This window comes from Glycine soja, chromosome 20 (genome assembly GCF_004193775.1).
Source record: "Glycine soja cultivar W05 chromosome 20, ASM419377v2, whole genome shotgun sequence".
Lineage (NCBI taxonomy): Eukaryota > Viridiplantae > Streptophyta > Magnoliopsida > Fabales > Fabaceae > Glycine > Glycine soja.
Window position 1 is genome coordinate 26404239 of NC_041021.1, and position 18175 is coordinate 26422413.

The following is an 18175-nucleotide window of genomic DNA, read 5'->3' on the forward strand; positions in this document are numbered from 1 at the left end:
AGCAGAAAGCATAAAATATTAAAAATACTTCTTCATTCATTGATTAAATATGTGAATACAAGAGCGCTTTATATAGACTTGCTTTTCCCTCTAATGGTAGAATAAGAAGGAAAGTATAGGATAAAAGGTAAAAACAAAGAACATGTGCAAGAACAATGCACAGCTAATGAAAGCAAAATAATAACGGTAAAATCTAAAAAGAAGATTCCAGAATTACACGGTCCATGTAATAGGATAAGTATGTGATCGTGTCTGATACTTAGAGTTGAGGTATATGCTGCTCTTGCAGATATTTTAATAGTCTTGACCTGAATAATTGTTGTTTTTACTTTGTTAATTACCAAAAATAATTTATTTCTGGATTCTTGTTAGTAGAACTTTCAAAGAACTTATTATCAAACATATACTGACTATATAAAAATTTTACACACTTTATGGCGTCTCACTCTCACTTCTCTCTTTATGGCCCCCTCCTATATCCTTATTCCTTGGTAGTTACTTTCCAGTTCTCATCCATGACGAACTAATTTTGAATAGCTCAAATATTTGGCCTTTTCAATCGGTACAACACATTAATTAATTATATACAAGCTTTAGCTGCTATGAAATTAACAGTTAAATATGTAGTGATATTCTACATTTACAACAACCCGTGTGGATCTGCAAACTTATCAGGTTGCAGAAGATACAGCAGGGAAGCTTGGTTACATCGGAATTTTGTATGAAATAAACAATGAGATTAACTGAGATATTATGTCTGCAACTCTGTATATTGGCCTTGCTAAACTATAGGTATTCATAGAAACTTATTAATGGCAAGGCAAGTTGGATCGCGGATGATATACAACTCTTTTTTTTTCAATATCCAAATCCCGTTCTCCTTCGGCAGAGGTTCATCACTCAAGTGGATGTGCATGTACTTCATTAAGGAATGATCAGATCATAATTAATCAGCTTTCATGCAATTTCCTCTCTCTTGTCCATATTTTGTTCCTGACTGTAGAGAGTTAGCTGTTGTTGCAACTGTTAAATAACCAAGTGGTTAGTTTGTTCTTAAATTTTAAAGCTTCAACATATATTACATGCTTCCTGGATTCTTCATCTAACTACAAACCCATATTGGTTAATGAAGAATACAACAAAGAGAGCTAGTTAAGAGCTTCTGCAGAAAATTACCTGCATGTATTTTAACTTCTCAGCAGTCAGCTCATCAGTCAAAGTGATTATCCTGTAATATGAGACGGGGCAGGCCAGAGAGAGAGTTAAATAAGCTATTTGAAGTAAAAGTAAATGGAATACTGAGAAAGAATATTGAAATTGATATGACAAACCGAGTCTGAAGCTCTAAAATTTTGAGCAGCAGAAGACGTTCCCTCTCTGAAGCTGCTGTATCAACCTGCCAAATGACACAAATGTCCAACGAAAACATCAAGCTGACGAACAATTGTTACATTATAGGACTTAGTAGAGGTTTATGTAATAAAAGCAAGATTGACTAATTCTTCAACGAAAATCAACACACAGCAATTGGAAAGTAATTAAGCATACCAGTTAAAGGGATAAATTAAGTAAAAGTTACTCACACTTCCATTGATTTCTGAACTGCGAGGTAATGGTGGCAGCTTTCCATTCTGAGAAACTGAAAATTTTTATTGAATCATTATATCCTTCAAAACCGCCAACAATTGCCTCAAATATTATCAAGGGAAAATCTTTCACTCACCTTCAATTGCTTCAGCAGATTGCACACTATTTAACAGATTCATTATAAGATCCTGAAATTAAAATAGAACTTTCCATGAGATCATAAATTGGTAAGGTCGCAGTTTTGATTATTAAATTTCTAACATTTTCCTCACCTGTTGAATAGATGTTTGCTGTAAAAGATTTTGAAGGTGAGTCGTAAGAAGTGATGCAGAGATACTGTCGGTGGCAGAATCTTCAGTGGCCTGACCAATTGGTGAAGAGAAATAGATTCAATAAAAGATAAATGAGTCTTATATATCAAGCAAGTAATAAATGATACATCATATAGATGCCCTGTAACCAATCCAAGAAGCAAAAGTTTCCCAAAATTGAAGATGAACTCTGTTTGTTTAACTTTATAAATTGTTTTGAGAGCATTAACCAAATATGGAATATGCCGGTAAACAAATTAGTTAGATATGATGTGTATGGCTTATGTACAAACCATTTGTTTGGAATCCAACATCCAATCACTAACACTGGCAGATTTCCGCAGTGGTGATACTGATCCCTATATCAAATGTTATGGGAACATAAACATCAGATAGGGAAATATATAACATGAATACATAAACAATAATCAAATTAGAAAAACAACAAACCTGTGAAGATTGGCGTGAAACTGAACTTACAGGAATATCCTATGGCACAATGTTAAGTCAGTTAAAGTTAAATGCTGAGAGAATTCAGTTGTAAGGGTAGAGCATACCTTCACAAGATCTAAATTTTCTGATGTTACAGAGAATCGCCCTTTAATTTGCACAAGAGTAGCCTTAGACTTGTCATCCAAGGAATCTCTGAATCCTACCAAGAGTGATGGGAACCAAATTAAAGTCAGAGTTAAGATTGTTTGGTTCAAAAACTAGTAGAAATTCTGCACATAGCTTTATGGTTCACACAGTATAATTTAAGTACCTCCAGAAGACTTTATTGGAGCTGATAAACTATTTGCTGAAGCTCGCGTCGGAAGCATCAATGGACCACTAAAACTTGGAGGTTGTCGCGCTTCACGGTTATTTTTCTCGCCCAATAACTGATTTCCATTCTCAAGCCTAAAAATAACAAAGCATTAAATGTTTTATCGAGCAAAATATGATGATATCGACAAGAAGTAAACAACAATCACACTGAAGCATCAGTAAGAAATGGATAGAGGCACATGAGACAATGGATCCTTAAATTAAACTTCAAATTACATACTAATAGTCACAGACAACTCAAAACACATGAGGGAAAAATAAAACTTTCATGCCTACATATTCTTCACAGTTGACTTCAAACTTACATCTTTAGATACTAAAAAAATGCTTAAAATTCAAAATGAAAAATAAACAAAATTGATTGCCTGTGTCACTAATGTTTTTAATTTTTTTTTTTTATAAATTAGTGGCTAGAATTACAACTTTAATAAAAAAAAATTAATAGCAAGATTTGTGAATTATTCTCCATAGTCAACTGCAATTTCAAATGGAGAAAATACCCCAAGCATACTTTTCTGAAGGTGCATCCTCATTCTCCCATATTCTTCATTCCTTCCAGGTGATGTTGAATTACCATAAAAAAAAAATCCACTATATAGAACAGAATATTATATTACAACCTTACTTAGTTTAAGCTTTTTACCTAAAAAATATTAGAAGTAAAATGCTTTCATGTATTTAGGTACAACTGATAATACTCTGGCAATACATCCATAGTATTGGATAAACATTTATGAATATGCCAGCAATTTTGGTGTATCCAAACATCTTCTAGGTTAATAGGAAAGAATAATATAAAGCAGCAATCTCAAATGCAATAAAAGCCACACACACACACACACAATTGTATATAATAAAAAGAAAACAACAAAATTACATTAAAGATAGAAACATAACTGTTTTTAGAAAATAATATTTATTATTAACAAACTCATAAACCAAAATCAAATTAGTATGCTGAATGCTTCAAAATTGTGCACTATCATCATTAGTTTGTATTCAGCTATCATTATTATTAACAAGAATATTCTTTGTTTTGTATTCAGCTACCTGTGTTTAGAAGCATTTCCCTTGACAGTTCATTTTTTGCCTTTGTTTTAGTGCCTTTGGCAAAATCCACCTTAATAAATTGTTTAAATTGAACCAAGCTTGTCTTACTCCCTGTGTTCATAGTTTCCCCAGAGAATCAACCTCACCCCACAACATTCCAAGATTTTAGGATAGACTTTAACACAAGAGAATTGTTCCGGAGTCATCACGGTCCCTCAACCATCCCAGAAAATCAGTTTGGCCAACAACAGCCCTAGATAAAGCAGTCTGGTCCTGCCATTCTATAGTCAAACTATATTTTTTGATTTCTTTCTAGAAGGGTTTATTTGTAAGTTCATAACTTAGTAAGCTATAGCTTGAGGGGAGGTATTAGAATAGATGAAAATGTCCAATATTATATTAACCATAACCTTGAGTATCTTAAGCTTTAGCTTGAGCCGAAGTGTTAGAATAGATGAAAATATTCAATATTATATCGATCATATCATAGTGGTATATTAGATTATCCTTTAGGATTACTTTCCCTATTTCCCAATTATCTCTCAAGATTAGTCACCATATTTCCTTATCACATGATTTGTTTCTTACTTAGTTAGAATTATGATTAGTAAAAATAAGGGATAGTACTGTAGGTTTTATGAGCATACCATCAGATTGTAATACATTATAATACTCAATAGAACATCATTCAAAATCTTGTAACAATTTTAACTAATTACAGATCCTCTGCTATCACTAACTTGTAACTACCTGACAATATTTGGGAAACTATAACAGGATCTGACTTCAATTTCATCAAAGAGTCTGTTAAACTTCTAATCATATCTAAAATAAAACAAGATGTGATACAAAAATATGAAGTACCTTTCTAATGTTCGTCTCCTTTCTGATGCAGAATGACTGAGAACTGTGCCTGGTAACCCACTTTGGGTTTGATGGCTCATACCTATATCTTTCTCTATAGTGGATGTTGTTGCCTCCATAATTGACCCATTTCTCTTCCAAATAATATTTCTGGGCAATCCAGGTTCCTGGAGATCACTTTCAAGATTCTTCTCCTTTTTGTTCAAGTATTCATTTTGCTCAGTCTGTTTTATGTCAAAAGCACCTACCAGTGATGTGATTTTATTCTGTGGTGATTTCTCTGTATTCATTTTGACAGTACCAGACTGGGAATCAATTGCACTCTGTCATGACAAACAACAGTAGAAAATGAATTTCTTTACTGTAGAGAAAGTTTAAAACAATTGAACCAACATTAAAATTCAGTAGCTCGGTCTTCGTACAGCCTTGTAATTAGTGAAAAATTTGTTTTCATCTTCCCTCATCTCTGCATTATCATTATCATCCCTCACCTGGAAAAACTGAAGACATTAGTTCAGATCTAATAAAGGGACAAACTAATCAAGCAAATAAATCTGAACATGATAATACATACCAATGAAGCTTGAGCTTTCAAATCATCAATATCAAAGTTCCACGCACTAACTCCTCGTTGATATTGACTCTAAAGCAAAAGATATAAATTCGATTATCTATGGATCCAAAAATAAAGGTGCTAATCTTTCTTGTTTTCTACAGGAAACGTATATGTGTTACATTAGATATTAATTGAAGCTTTAAAATGTTCAGTTACCAAAAGGAACACATTTATAGGGGTTAGGGACAAAGTTCCCCAAATTAAATCATGGTTACTGCTAGAATATATGAAAAGCTCATATTTTACATTATCCGATAGGGTTAGTTTCCCTATTTCTTCACTATCCATTGGGATGGGTTATCATATTTCTTTATCATGATTTAATTCCCTAATTAGTTAGAATTATGATTAGTATAAATAAGGTTTAGTTCTCTCGTATCATATCACAGTAAGTGACAAATAAACATTTGAATATCAGCTTTTACCTGAGATATTGCCTCTTCATCTGCAGAAGGCATTTTCTTCACTGCTAGTTGTGCTGCATCTTTGAGCTGCAAGAATTCGTAAAGTCAAGAAAAAGTAGCAGGAAGATAGAAATTCTAAAACATGCACTAAAGCCTGCTGCATGAAAGCCCACCTTGAGGGATTTTACACAGTTCCAAAGAGGAGGTAAGTCAGCAAACAATTTCTTTACAGAGAGCTCGGGAGGCTTAGCATGTTTGAAGAAGGAATGTTTCAGTAACTTCTCTGCTGATGGCCTTTTTGTTTGATCTTTCACCAGGCACATAGCAACCATTTCCTTAAAAGACTGATCACAACTGGAAATACTTTAATTAGACTACGATTAAACAAGAAATACACTATGACACAACAACCATATCAGAATCAAAGATCAATCTTGTGTGCCATGACTAATGAACTAAATAAAACTATAAGTATCATAATGATGACTCTTGTGTAACAGTGCATAAAGAAAGAACAGCAATACCTTAGAGAACTTTTTATCTCGATCATCAAGTCCAGGAGGGGCATTCTGCATTGTCATTAGAAGAACCTATACATGAAATAAAAAGTGAACTCTCTTTTTCTTTTATTACAAATTATATCACATGAACTTCAATCGGTCCAATGTTAACATGTGTCTAGACATTGTCTCTGAACAACCACAGGATGTAAATACCTTCATTGGAGGATATTTTGAAAATGGTGCATGGCCATGAGCCAACTCAAGTGCCGTAATCCCAAAAGACCAAATATCAGCCCTGTCAACATCTATGCACATCAGCAATAACAATAAACTTGGTGCATTATTCAATCCTAATAAAGACAAAAAAAAAAAGGTTTTGCAGTCTATTGAACAACTTGTTTCAGTAAACTCGATGGAAAAGCTTATTAGAATAAGCTCTTTTCAGCTTATTTCAATTGGACAAGCTTCACAGTTCACAGTCAAGTATATAATAATCTCTCATCCAATAAAACTATTTATCCAAAAACACCATAAATCAGTTGAACGGATTTAAAAACCAAGCAGAACAACACAATATTGAAACTCTTACAGTACACCAGCCATGCCTGTAATGCTAAAACACATTGGCAGCAATCATGTGTTTTGAGTTAGTTAGCAGTAACATAAATGGCAATGCAGCGCTTTGGTAATTAATTGGCAGAGACAGCTAAAAGACAGATAAAAAGAAGAACTGAATGAATGACTGACTGACTTGGAATTATAGCCACTTCCAGCTGGTTGCAGCACCTCAGGAGCCATCCTGCAGGCATGAGAAAGGTAGTGACAACATAGAGCATGTTATGTTGAGACAAAATAAAACAAGGCAAATGCTAACCATGCCCAAAGGGCACTAGTCAAGGAACAAAGTAGAAAGATTTTTATTGGAATGCGTAAATTACGTTGCTCATACCCATGATATATTTTTTTGTGTTAGGTCAGAAATAACATATCCCCAACCCATTGGGTCATCCTCAATCCAGTAAGTCAGAGACTAATCCGCTTACGGTGCGTGATTGCCTGGTCCAACACTGGTTCTCGGATTCTCAGGCAACGTGGCCTAACACCACTGTGCCAACCCTTTGGAAAAGGGTTGCCCATGCCATGATATTGTTTACGCTCAATAAATACTTTCTTTCTTTTTAGTTTCTTAACCAATGCCCTAATGCCCTAAGAGCACACCAATGAGCACTACCCATAAAACAAATAGAGATGTTGCGTTGAGATAGCAACATATTACCAGCAAGGGGTCCCAACAAAAGTATTTCTGCAACGCTGCCTGTCGACGGCGTCGTACAAGCAAGTGGCGACGCCGAAGTCGGAGAGTTTGACAGCGCCGGAGGTGTCGAGTAGAATGTTGCCGGCCTTGACGTCGCGGTGAATGTGGCCGTGGCGGTGAAGGTAGTGGAGGGCCTTGAGAGTCTCCTTGAGGATGGATCCGATAGCGTCCTCTTGGAAGCCGTGGGAGAGAGCAATCTTGATGAGGTGGAGGCAGGAGCCCTGGTCCATAAAGGGCATGACCACCCAGAGGCTCCGCTCCACGGCAAAGGAGCAGTGGGCCCTCACCACGTTGGGGTGGTCGATGAGGCTCATGGTTTGGGCCTCCCTACGCAGGTCGTCGAGATTGATGTTGCAACGATCGAGATCCAGGGACTTGATGGCCACGAGTTGGTTGAAGGGGAGATACATCGCTCTGTACACCGTGGCTGTGGCGCCATAACCAATTTCTTCTAGAAGCTTGTAGTCCGCGGGGTTCGTAGAGTACCCTCCCATTTTCCAACGAACGATATTCCTTGTTATGTTATGTTATGTTGTGTTCTGTTCCAACAACAACAGTTTCACCGCGATCAGAATCCATTCTTGTCTTGTCTGTCTAATGCTAATTCTCGTTCCAGTGTTCAGACTCAGACTCACTACGCCACCCCCTAACTGAACCGATGATGTGTCCCTTTTTCTTCTCTCTTTCGACACTTGGATTGTTTTCTATGTATCATTACGTATTACTTATCTGCTCCAGTAGTTGATGAAAAAAAACCGGCAATAATAGAAGGATTAATTATAAATTATTTTAAATATTTTAATTTGGTTTTCAAATTTAAAAGTAAATAAATAAATTTCATTCTCAAATTCTTAAAAATAAGTATTTTTAAATTTTTAAAAACTTAATTTGATCCTAGGTTTTCAAATATAAACTAATTTGATTCTCAAATTTTTAAAAATAATTCTCAAATTTTTAACAATCTAATGACTAAATTAATTTATTTTAAAAAATTTAAAATAATTTAAAAATCAAATTCATAAATAAGTCGTAATAAAATCATGTCTGCTTCCTCACCTGACCTTTTCTCTCTCACGCTCACCAACTAACCATGAACAGGTTGTTGGGTACTTGTCACCAAACACCAGTATCAATTCCAAACTAGAAATTAACAAAACGAAGAGTCGCGGTCCAAAAGTGTTGTCACTGAAAGGTTAGTTCAATAATCACTAGCAACTAAAATTTGAGAGCTTATACATATATAGGATCATGAGAGATGATTAAATTTATATTATATAATTAAATATAAAGTTAAAGATTTAATATCATGTGAATTTTTTAAAAAATAATATGATTTTTTATATTAAATTTCAATTTTTCATTTATGATTATATAATTTAGATTTAATCTCATTTTTTATAAAATATTTTTTTATATAAAATATATTTTTCATTTATCATTATACGATTTAAATTTAATCATCTCATTCTCATATAAAATGTTTCTTTTCATATAATTTTAAAAAAAAATTACACATATCTTCCTCATAAGCTCTACTCAATAATTTCATTTAAAATAAATATAGAAACCTACACATAGAATATATTTCATTTCTTTCTTTTTTTATTGATGGAATATTTTTTTTTAATTAATAGGTATTTACTACCTATATGAAGTCATGCAAAATGATGTTACCAAATCAAAATTGGGTGAAAACTTTTAAAGTCAATCACTCCTCACTTGAATTAGGAACATTCTTAGTGGCGCTACCTAAGTGAAGATAAGTTGATTGGTGCACTACTAAAATAATTGTTTATTACGATGCGCTAATAACTATGGTCGACCATAGACATCTTTGAAAATAAGATAATGCAGTATTGTAATTAAATGCATTAATATTATGAGTTTAAGTATGGTTATTCAAAAACTGTAGTAATTGAGTTATATACAAAGACAGTTTTATAACAAAAAAACCATCTTTAAACGTTTACACTTTATCATTCTTTCATTAGACAATACAACCTTTTCGCTTTCTCTCTCTTGTTGGGCAGGGCACTTACCTTGTCGAATTCTTTGAATGGTCACTCTCCCTTTCTTCTCACAGTCACACATTTCTTCACTCCTCACAATTTCAAAATTCCTAAAACACTCACCCTAATTCATCATTTACGCCAAATTCTTCTCAAATCTATACCGACAATCAGAAAAATCGTCAACAACATTAACTCCGCCCCTATGGCGCCACGTCGCACGCCCTACATCGCAACTAGAGTGCTATCTATATAATTATACAAACAAGGTCCTGACTACTTTTTCTCTGTCCTGTTGACACCTGTCCACTGTTCTATAAAATTATACAAACAAGGCCCTGACTACTTTTTTCTTTGTCCTGTTGACACCTGTCCACTGTCAATTCTCTGTCCTGTTGACACCTGTCAAGTTTAGGCCTTCTTTTATGCTTCTTTGCTCATTGTCACGTGAAGACTTTCTCCTTTCTGAAGGTTTGTGTTTTAAAAGGCCCATTCTTTCTTCTTTGTGCCAGCTGTTGCAATTCCTTATTTCCACAACCACCAAGCCACGTGTCACTTTCTAATTGCCGGATTTTATCGCACCATTTAATTCTCCTTAATTCCAGAACTTTCTTCTCTCTCTTCCATTTCTCTTGCATCCGTCTAGATTCTTCCCCTCCTCTTTCTTCTCTCTCTTTCCCTTTCTCTCACTGCTCATTTCTTCTTCTTCCTCTATTCTTCTTTTACTCTCACTTGAACTACACTGGTAGAGGATGTGTATTTCCTCTACAAGGTACTTCCTTTCTACTTTCTTATTACTCCTTTTTACTGTCAAACGTGTATGGTTTTTTTTTTCCATTTGTGCGCTAACCCCTTTATCTCACTTTTCACTTCTTCTTCTTCTTCTTCTTCTTCTTCTTCTTCTTCTTCTTCTTCTTCTTCTTCTATTCTTCTCTTTTTCCCTCTTGAACTACAATGATAGAAGTCGTGTGTTTATTTATGCAGAGAAGGTGAAAGAACACATTAAAGCTGCGATTTTTATCTCAAAAAATCCAAGAGTACAGGTTCGTAAACACAAAAGCTTAAATTTTTTTGGGTATTCTGCCTTTATTTTGTTTTCTGACTTCTCAAGATATAAAAGTTTACATTTTTTTGTGTTCTTCAGCCTTCTCCAACGTGCTCATTGCTTCTTATGCTTAGCTTTTTGTGTTACCATTAGCTTTTCTTCCTTATTTTTATCTCTGATTTTATCATTTATCATGTAGGATGATGTTGATTGTTTTAAGTACTATGCCAAGCTTGCAGGAGGATTGCTGATTGCAGCTGTGTTCCTAGAAAACCTGTGGAATTTTGATTTGGTTCTTTTTTTTATATCAGGTTTTGATTTTGATTTTCTATAGTTAGGATTCAAAAGAGGTTGTTTAAGTAAAGTAGTTTAGTTCTGGGATAGTTGTATCCCCTTCTGCTTTTTATTGTAAGGGATGATAGATTTTTTACTTTTTACTAATATGAATATGAATGAATGAATAAAGTTAAGGTGAAATGTATTGGTAGCTATTTGTATTTTTTGTAAGGCTGTGATGAGAAAAAGCTTATTCTTTATTATTTTTATCCTAAAGTAAAACAATATATTCTTTGATAAGAAAAATAAAAAACGTGAATGGTGATTGGATTGATGATAAAATAGAATCCTGGGTCTATAAATTATAAATTTCTATATTAGAATTCTACTTAATAATTTGTCCCCTGAACTTTACAGTTTAATTTTAGTCTCTCACAAATATCCTTATAAAGCCACCCAAATCATAGCTTAACAAGAATAAGTCACTCTCTCACAAATCACAGTGGACACTCTCATATAAATCCATACCCCAAATTGTACCTTTTAATATTTATTTCCTTACTTATATTCTTTTGGGTTTGTAACTAACTTAAGCATTACAATCCTTGCAATACTCCCACCACCTTACTTCAAACCATGAATGTTTCCCAACACAATAGGCAACATCAACATATATATATATATATATATATATATATATATATATATATATATATATATATATATATATATATATATATATATTAAAATAACAATACTTATTTAATTCGAAATTCGATCAATACTTTAGTTTAAAATTCTATTCATATTCATTATTTTTTTCAACCTAAAATTCTACTTCAAAACAGGCTGTTTAGTTTTCTGAAAATATTTTCAATTTTCATTTTTGAAAGACTATTTTTATTTTGAATCAATCAAATCATTTTAAGAGTGGGTCGTAAAATTATTTACCAATTATGGCCCGTATAAAATTAATAGACCTATACCAACAGAATATGATAATTAATTTGAAGATTATGATTATTCTCATATCTAAACAAAATATTAAAAACAAGCTGTTTAGTTTTCTAAAAATATTTTTTGTTTTCATTTTTGAAAGACTATTTTCATTTTGAATCAATCAAATCATTTTAAGAGTGGGTCGTAAAATTATTTACCAATTATGGCCCGTATAAAATTAATAGACCTATACCAACAGAATATGATAATTAATTTGAAAATTATGATTATTCCCTTATCTGAACAAATTATTTAAAAATGATTTCTAACTTTGTGCTTGTTTTGCAGTTGTATAAAATATATATACTTTAAAATATGAATTTGATTGATTCAAAAATATATTGTGATTCAATTTTGATTGTTTCAAACAATTTGATTGATAGATAATTTGTAATTAATCAAAATAATTTTTAAAAGGAGAGATGACATGTGATAACTGCATGTTTAAATTTTGATTGATTTCAAATAATAAATAATAAATACAATTAATTTTTTTGTATTCATAGTAACATATCCTTATATTGAATTCGATTATATAATAAATCAAATATAATAATGACAAAAATATGATACAATGAAAAATAAAAGCCTCTGGGAATTTTTTTTTGGAAAAATTTAACATTTTGAATGAAATAAAATTAATAGAATGAGAATATAGTATAAAATATTTAATGTTATTAAGAATATTTAATTACTTAGAAGGCATAATTTAAATTTAAATTTTATAATGTTGAATGAAATATAATTAATAGAATGAGAATATAGTATAAAAATGTTTAATGTTATTAATAAAATTTAATGACCGTTTTAATTATGGCCCTATAAAATTAATAGACCTATACCAACAGAATATGATAATTAATTTGAAGATTATGATTATTCCCATATCTAAAAAAATATTTAAAAATGATTTCTAACTTTATGCTTGATTTGCAGTTGTATAAAATATATATGCTTTAAAGTATGAATTTGATTGATTCAAAAATATATTGTGATTCAATTTTGATTGTTTTAAACAATTTGATTGATTGCAGATAATTTGTAATTAATCAAAATAATTTTTAAAAGGGAAGATGACATGTGATAACTACATGTTTAAATTTTGATTGATTTCAAATAATAAATAATAAATACAATTAATTTTTTTTGTATTCATAGTAACATATCATTATATTGAATTCGATTATATAATAAATCAAATGTAATAATGACAAAAATATGATACAATGAAAATAAAAGCCTCTGGGAATTTTTTTTTTTTTAAAAAAATTAACATTTTGAAACAATAATCCATGGTAAAATTGCAACCAATGCATTTCAGAAAACCATCGATTTGCAAGCTCCTTTTACTTCCAAAATCCCGAAATTGCTATAAATTAAAATAGAGAAAAATGGAAAAAAAATTTCATACTAAAGTGAAATGAATAAAATAACTAATATTAAATAAGTCAGTGCAACATAAAATGCATTATCTGGAAACCATAATGATTAAATTACAACTTTAAACTGTCAAAATAAAGTAACATAAAAAATTTCTCCATCAATCAAAATGGGGTCATCATCAGTCTATTTTTCTCAAAACATGGTAACTCTTTTTCATTTCAATCTCCTTATTTTGTTTAATATGCACATTTGTATTTTTATCCTAAAGACATTTAATTTTATTTTCCTTTATAATTTTGCTCACATTTTTTAATTTTTAAATGTTTTATTTCTTATCTTTTTTATTACATTGAATTCTTAATTTAATATATTCATTTAAGGTACTATTGAAAAATGAATTGGTTGGTTACAAAGTAAAAAACAGGAAATAAAATATAAAAAAATAAAGATTCAAGAAAAAGTGTGAATTTAAAAAAAAAAATAAAAACCAAATTTTTTTTAAATTTGAATTCAGATTTTTTGTAGTTAGTTATTTGACTTAAATGTCATTTCAATCTCCTTATTTTGTTTAATATGCACATTTGGCTTTTTATCCTAAAGACATTTAATTTAATTTTCCTTTTTATTTTGCTCACATTTTTTGATTTTTAAATGTTTTATTTCTTATCTTTTTTATTATATTGAATTCTTAATTTAATATATTCATTTAAGGTACTATTGAAAAATGTATTGGTTGGTTACAAAGTAAAAAAAGAAAAAAAAATGAAATTAAGTAAAATTAAAGATTAAACAAAAAGTGTGAATTTTAAAAAAATTTAAGAAACCACAAATTTATATTTCAAAACAAAGGAATCAAAGGTTGATACCGGAATTCTATCCTGTTGACACCTGCCCAATACAAAAATAATAAGCCCTCTACCTTCTTTGCTCACTTCAGTCCCACGTGCAAGACTTCATCCTTTTTTGAAGGTTTGTGTTTAGAAGAGCCCTTTCCTCTTTTTGTGCCCGCCTCCCTTTTTAAAATTAATTTTTATTATTTATTTATTTCCACAACCACCAAGTCACATGTCACTTTCTAATGGTCGGATTTCACCGCACCATTTAATTCTCCTTAATTCCAAAACTTTCTTCTCTCTCTTCCATTTCTCTTGCATCGGTCCGGATTCTCTTCCCCTCTCCCTCTTTCTCTTCCTCAACTTCTTCTCTTTTCTTCTCTATCAATATCCAGTTTCCCTTCTTTCCTCAACTTCTCCTTTTTTCTTCTCCGCTTTTGTTTTTCCTCCTTTATTCTTTTACAAAAAAATCCATTTCATTATTTTTTTACATCCCTTTCCATTTTATGAAAAAATAAAAATACAGAAAATATGTGAAATATAACTTCAATTTTGTCTAAGGTTACCTTACTTTTGTCATCTACAGTTTTATATGGGCCATAATTAAAACATGCATTAAATATTATTAATAAAATTAAAGTTTTTTATACTAAATTCTCATTCTATTAATTTTATTTCATTCAACATTATAAAATTAAAATTAAAATTATGCCTTTTAAGTCACACAAATGATTTTAAAAAAATTATATATATATATATATATATATATATATATTTCATTTTTAAAATTAAAAAAAGTAACTTCTCCTAATTTAATATTTTATATAAATATAAATTCATACATATATAAGAAAAGTTAATAATTAAATGATGTGTTCCATCCGATTTTTAAAAAACATTAAACTATCTTCTTTATTTTAACTGGCTAAAAATATGGTTGATATTTTTATCTTTTTCCCTCCTCAATTATGAAGCTTTGTGTTTTAATAGACCACTTCTCTCTTCCTTAGTGTCAGCTGTTGCAATTTTTTTTTAAAAAAATTATTTATTATCAATTTGGTCTTCTTGATTAGTTGACGCGTGGATTCCACTTTCCTCTGTGTACATCTCAGACGCGTGCTTTCTCCCCTCAATCTCACCACTCTCCAATCTTTCATTCTCCCCTCTTTTCTAGCTCTCGTGGAGTCTGGAAGCGTTTTCGAGCCTTCTCGCTTTCCACGTGTTTTGCTTTTTTCCATTTCTCTCTCTCATGTGTTTTCACTGTTTCTTTTTTTATCTTTTTTTTTTCTTTTGTCTCTGTCACTACCTTCTTCTCTCTCTTCCTCTCTCTCTCTCTCTTCCTCAGCAAGTTTGTATTCTTTGATTTTTTGGTTTATGGTTAAATTTTTTCATCTTCATCAAAAAGTTTTGGGTTTTATGATTTTTCCCATGACAAAATAATTTTTTTTTCAGGTGTTCTCCCTTTATTTTGTTTTTTGAGTTTTCACAAATATTTTTTTATATACCTTCTTCTCATATTTTTATTTGTGCATACCTGTCATATTATATGCATGCTGGTCATATTTTGCTCATATATTTGTTTCCCTACATTTTTATAAATATCAATATTGGTTGTGGACATTCAATAAACAAAAAAAAAAAAAACACTTTGGCTGTGTATGCCACCGCAAATACATTCACAATGATTCACATGACTCTCCACCTCCAATCTTGCCATACTGCATTGAATGCTCGACAATTCTCAAACCCCTCTGTATTCCGTCACTTCAACATTTTCACCAACTACTGTGTCATTGCAACATTTATTCTCCACAGACCACTTCTTCGGCAAATATTCCATGTTCATTCCTTTAACAAAAAATACTGAAACGACTCGGAGAATGACTTCAGAGTTATCGACTGAGACAACCAAGACAAGTACCAGTTTTGATTCATCATCAGCAACAAGCAAAGTGAATGTAAAACCAATTACTCGCTTACTTTTTCAAATTACTTTGAACATTGCTCATTCTCTGTTTTCCTTTTTCGGTTTGGGTTTTTGTTTTGCTTCCTACTCGCTCAGCTTTTGATTTCCTTTGCATGTAATCGTTTTATTTTTTATTTGGTTTTTATGTATATTGCTTTCGACTGAAATACTGAAAAAATGCGTGACCTTTGTCATACCTAGGTTTTCTTTGTCTCCTGCTATTCTGATCTTGATCTAGCTATGAAACAAACCCTTCTTTCTTCCTTTATGTTTTGAATGCATACAGGGATATATTTTGACTCATTAATATTGTCAACTGTTGTAAACATTATTTTCTTCATTTTTTACCAGCAGACAACAAATACACAATTTCCATTGTTATTTGCTTTGTTTATTTGGAATATACCACTGATAGATAGCAATTAAATATAATATTTTGCTGGTAGGATTGTTATTTCCTCTGTTTCTTCATGACTTTGCACGTTACAATTCTTTTTTTTATGCTTATTCTTTACCTCAATTGTTTATGGATGGCAAATTATGCTGCTAAACTTTGGAATTTGGGCCTATATTGATCTCTCATCTTCACTGATAGTCCTATCCATTCATTTTATTATGTTGTTGTCATTGTCCAGATATTTTACACTTTCCCATTTCAGTACCATACTTGATTTTCATTTTTTGCATTTCCTCTCACTGCAGATTCAATATCCAATTCACACAAATCCATTAATCCTACAGTTCACTGCAGTATTACACAATGATATGGTAATGTTACATACTAATTCTTTTTATTCTTCATATAGTTTCATATTTGCTTTCTTGCTATGATTATTTGCAAAACATTATAGAAGTGCCCGTTTTTTACCACCGACAATGGGCACCAGAATACCCTGAGTTTGTCAACTTTAGATATGATGGAACAATATACCAAATCAGGCTAAGGCAGCATCGAGCAAAAGTCTACTTTGCGGAAGGGCTGAAAGAATTCAGAAAAGATTTATCAATTTTTGAATATGTGATGATTAAGTTCTTGGCATGCAACAACAAATCCATGTTTGATTTTTATTTCGTTCCCTCACTGGAATGCCTGACTTGCGGAAGGCCAAAAGTTATGTCAAGACAACATATTTGGACAGTTGAAATCACACAATCAATGCTTGGTGCACCAGGACCACTAGTAACAATGAAAACCTCTTCAATGTTGCTTATTAATTCAGGCTTATATATCATGCTGTTTTTTTCCCATGCAGAGACTCCCCAACTGTGCCATGACACATGTAAATGCCTGCGGTCAACACATGACCATTCTCATAAGATTTGGACCTCCATTACAGTGGAATGTTGTCGTGGTTGATGGTGGAGTTGGGCGCAAATATGTTGTACAACCATGGTATCAATTCCTTGCAGATAATGATTTCTCCCACGGTGATGAAGTCTCCTTCTATTACAGGACCATCGATAAAATATGGGAAATTGTCATCCGCCGGAGAAAGAATTGGGACTATTAGCTTTAGTTTATGTACTTTGATTTATCTATCTTTTTGTCTTTTATGTTTTTCCCCTCTCCTCTCATTTAATTGAAACAACATTTATTTTTTGTGTTGGCATTTTCATTTTCACCCACTCCTTTTGTTCCTTTTGTTTTCTTCTTTTTTACTACACCCATAAAAAATTGGTCTTGCATCTGTTCTCTTGGCTTTTGCATTCTGGGTACTGTCATTCAATTTTTAATTTTGTGGTTTTTTTTGTTCTGCTAACCTTTGTGGGCACATGTTTTCTTACATGAGTATTGGTTCATAAAAACATTTTTATTTTGTTTTCTGACTTCTCACAATAGAATCACTATTGTATGCACATGTTATTTTTATTTTATTTTCAACATGAATATTATTGATAGAGCCACAATTAAGCATTTTGCACATCGACTATATTTCTGATGCAGTTGACATGTGTTACACATAAATTTTGGCTTTCAGATTTTGCTTTGTCGTATGACATTGTTAACAAATGTATCACTCAATTTTGAGATTTCATGGTTTGAATTTGAATGAAATGACTCTGTTTAATTTAATCTGCTATATTAGTAATTTATAACTGTTGTACTACAAATTTTTGGTATGGTAAACTAAACATTGTTGATAAAGCAATATTATTGTCTACTTTGCTCATCTTACACATTCCCT

General features: G+C 31.6%; 1 protein-coding gene and 1 long non-coding RNA gene across 4 annotated transcripts; one reads left to right on the forward strand and one right to left on the reverse strand.

Moving 5' to 3' along the window:
* Positions 1–545: 545 nt before the first annotated feature.
* LOC114403754 (serine/threonine-protein kinase fray2-like) lies at positions 546–8183 on the reverse strand. Of its 3 annotated transcripts, none has more exons than XR_003664694.1 (19): positions 7440–8183; positions 6915–6962; positions 6377–6458; positions 6185–6250; positions 5834–6004; positions 5682–5747; positions 5215–5283; positions 5063–5131; positions 4641–4963; positions 2662–2798; positions 2456–2550; positions 2349–2387; positions 2192–2257; positions 1860–1949; positions 1724–1775; positions 1584–1631; positions 1332–1396; positions 1177–1228; positions 546–1023 (listed from the first exon to the last, which is right to left on the reverse strand). XR_003664694.1 is itself a non-coding variant. In XM_028366901.1 (19 exons), exons 1-19 carry the CDS (start codon positions 7970–7972, stop codon positions 958–960), a joined length of 2145 nt encoding a protein of 714 aa, XP_028222702.1. In that variant the 5' UTR covers positions 7973–8183; the 3' UTR covers positions 546–957. The 3 variants fall into 3 exon arrangements, 2 of the variants coding, with proteins under 2 accessions (XP_028222702.1, XP_028222703.1); XM_028366901.1 differs by having other exon boundaries at positions 1584–1639; XM_028366902.1 differs by lacking the exon at positions 2349–2387 and having other exon boundaries at positions 1584–1639.
* Positions 8184–10057: 1874 nt separating this feature from the next.
* Positions 10058–11023, forward strand: LOC114402434. Its single transcript, XR_003664432.1, has 3 exons — positions 10058–10259; positions 10472–10530; positions 10732–11023. It is a non-coding gene; the product is annotated as an uncharacterized LOC114402434 (long non-coding RNA).
* The last annotated feature ends 7152 nt before the right edge of the window (positions 11024–18175 follow it).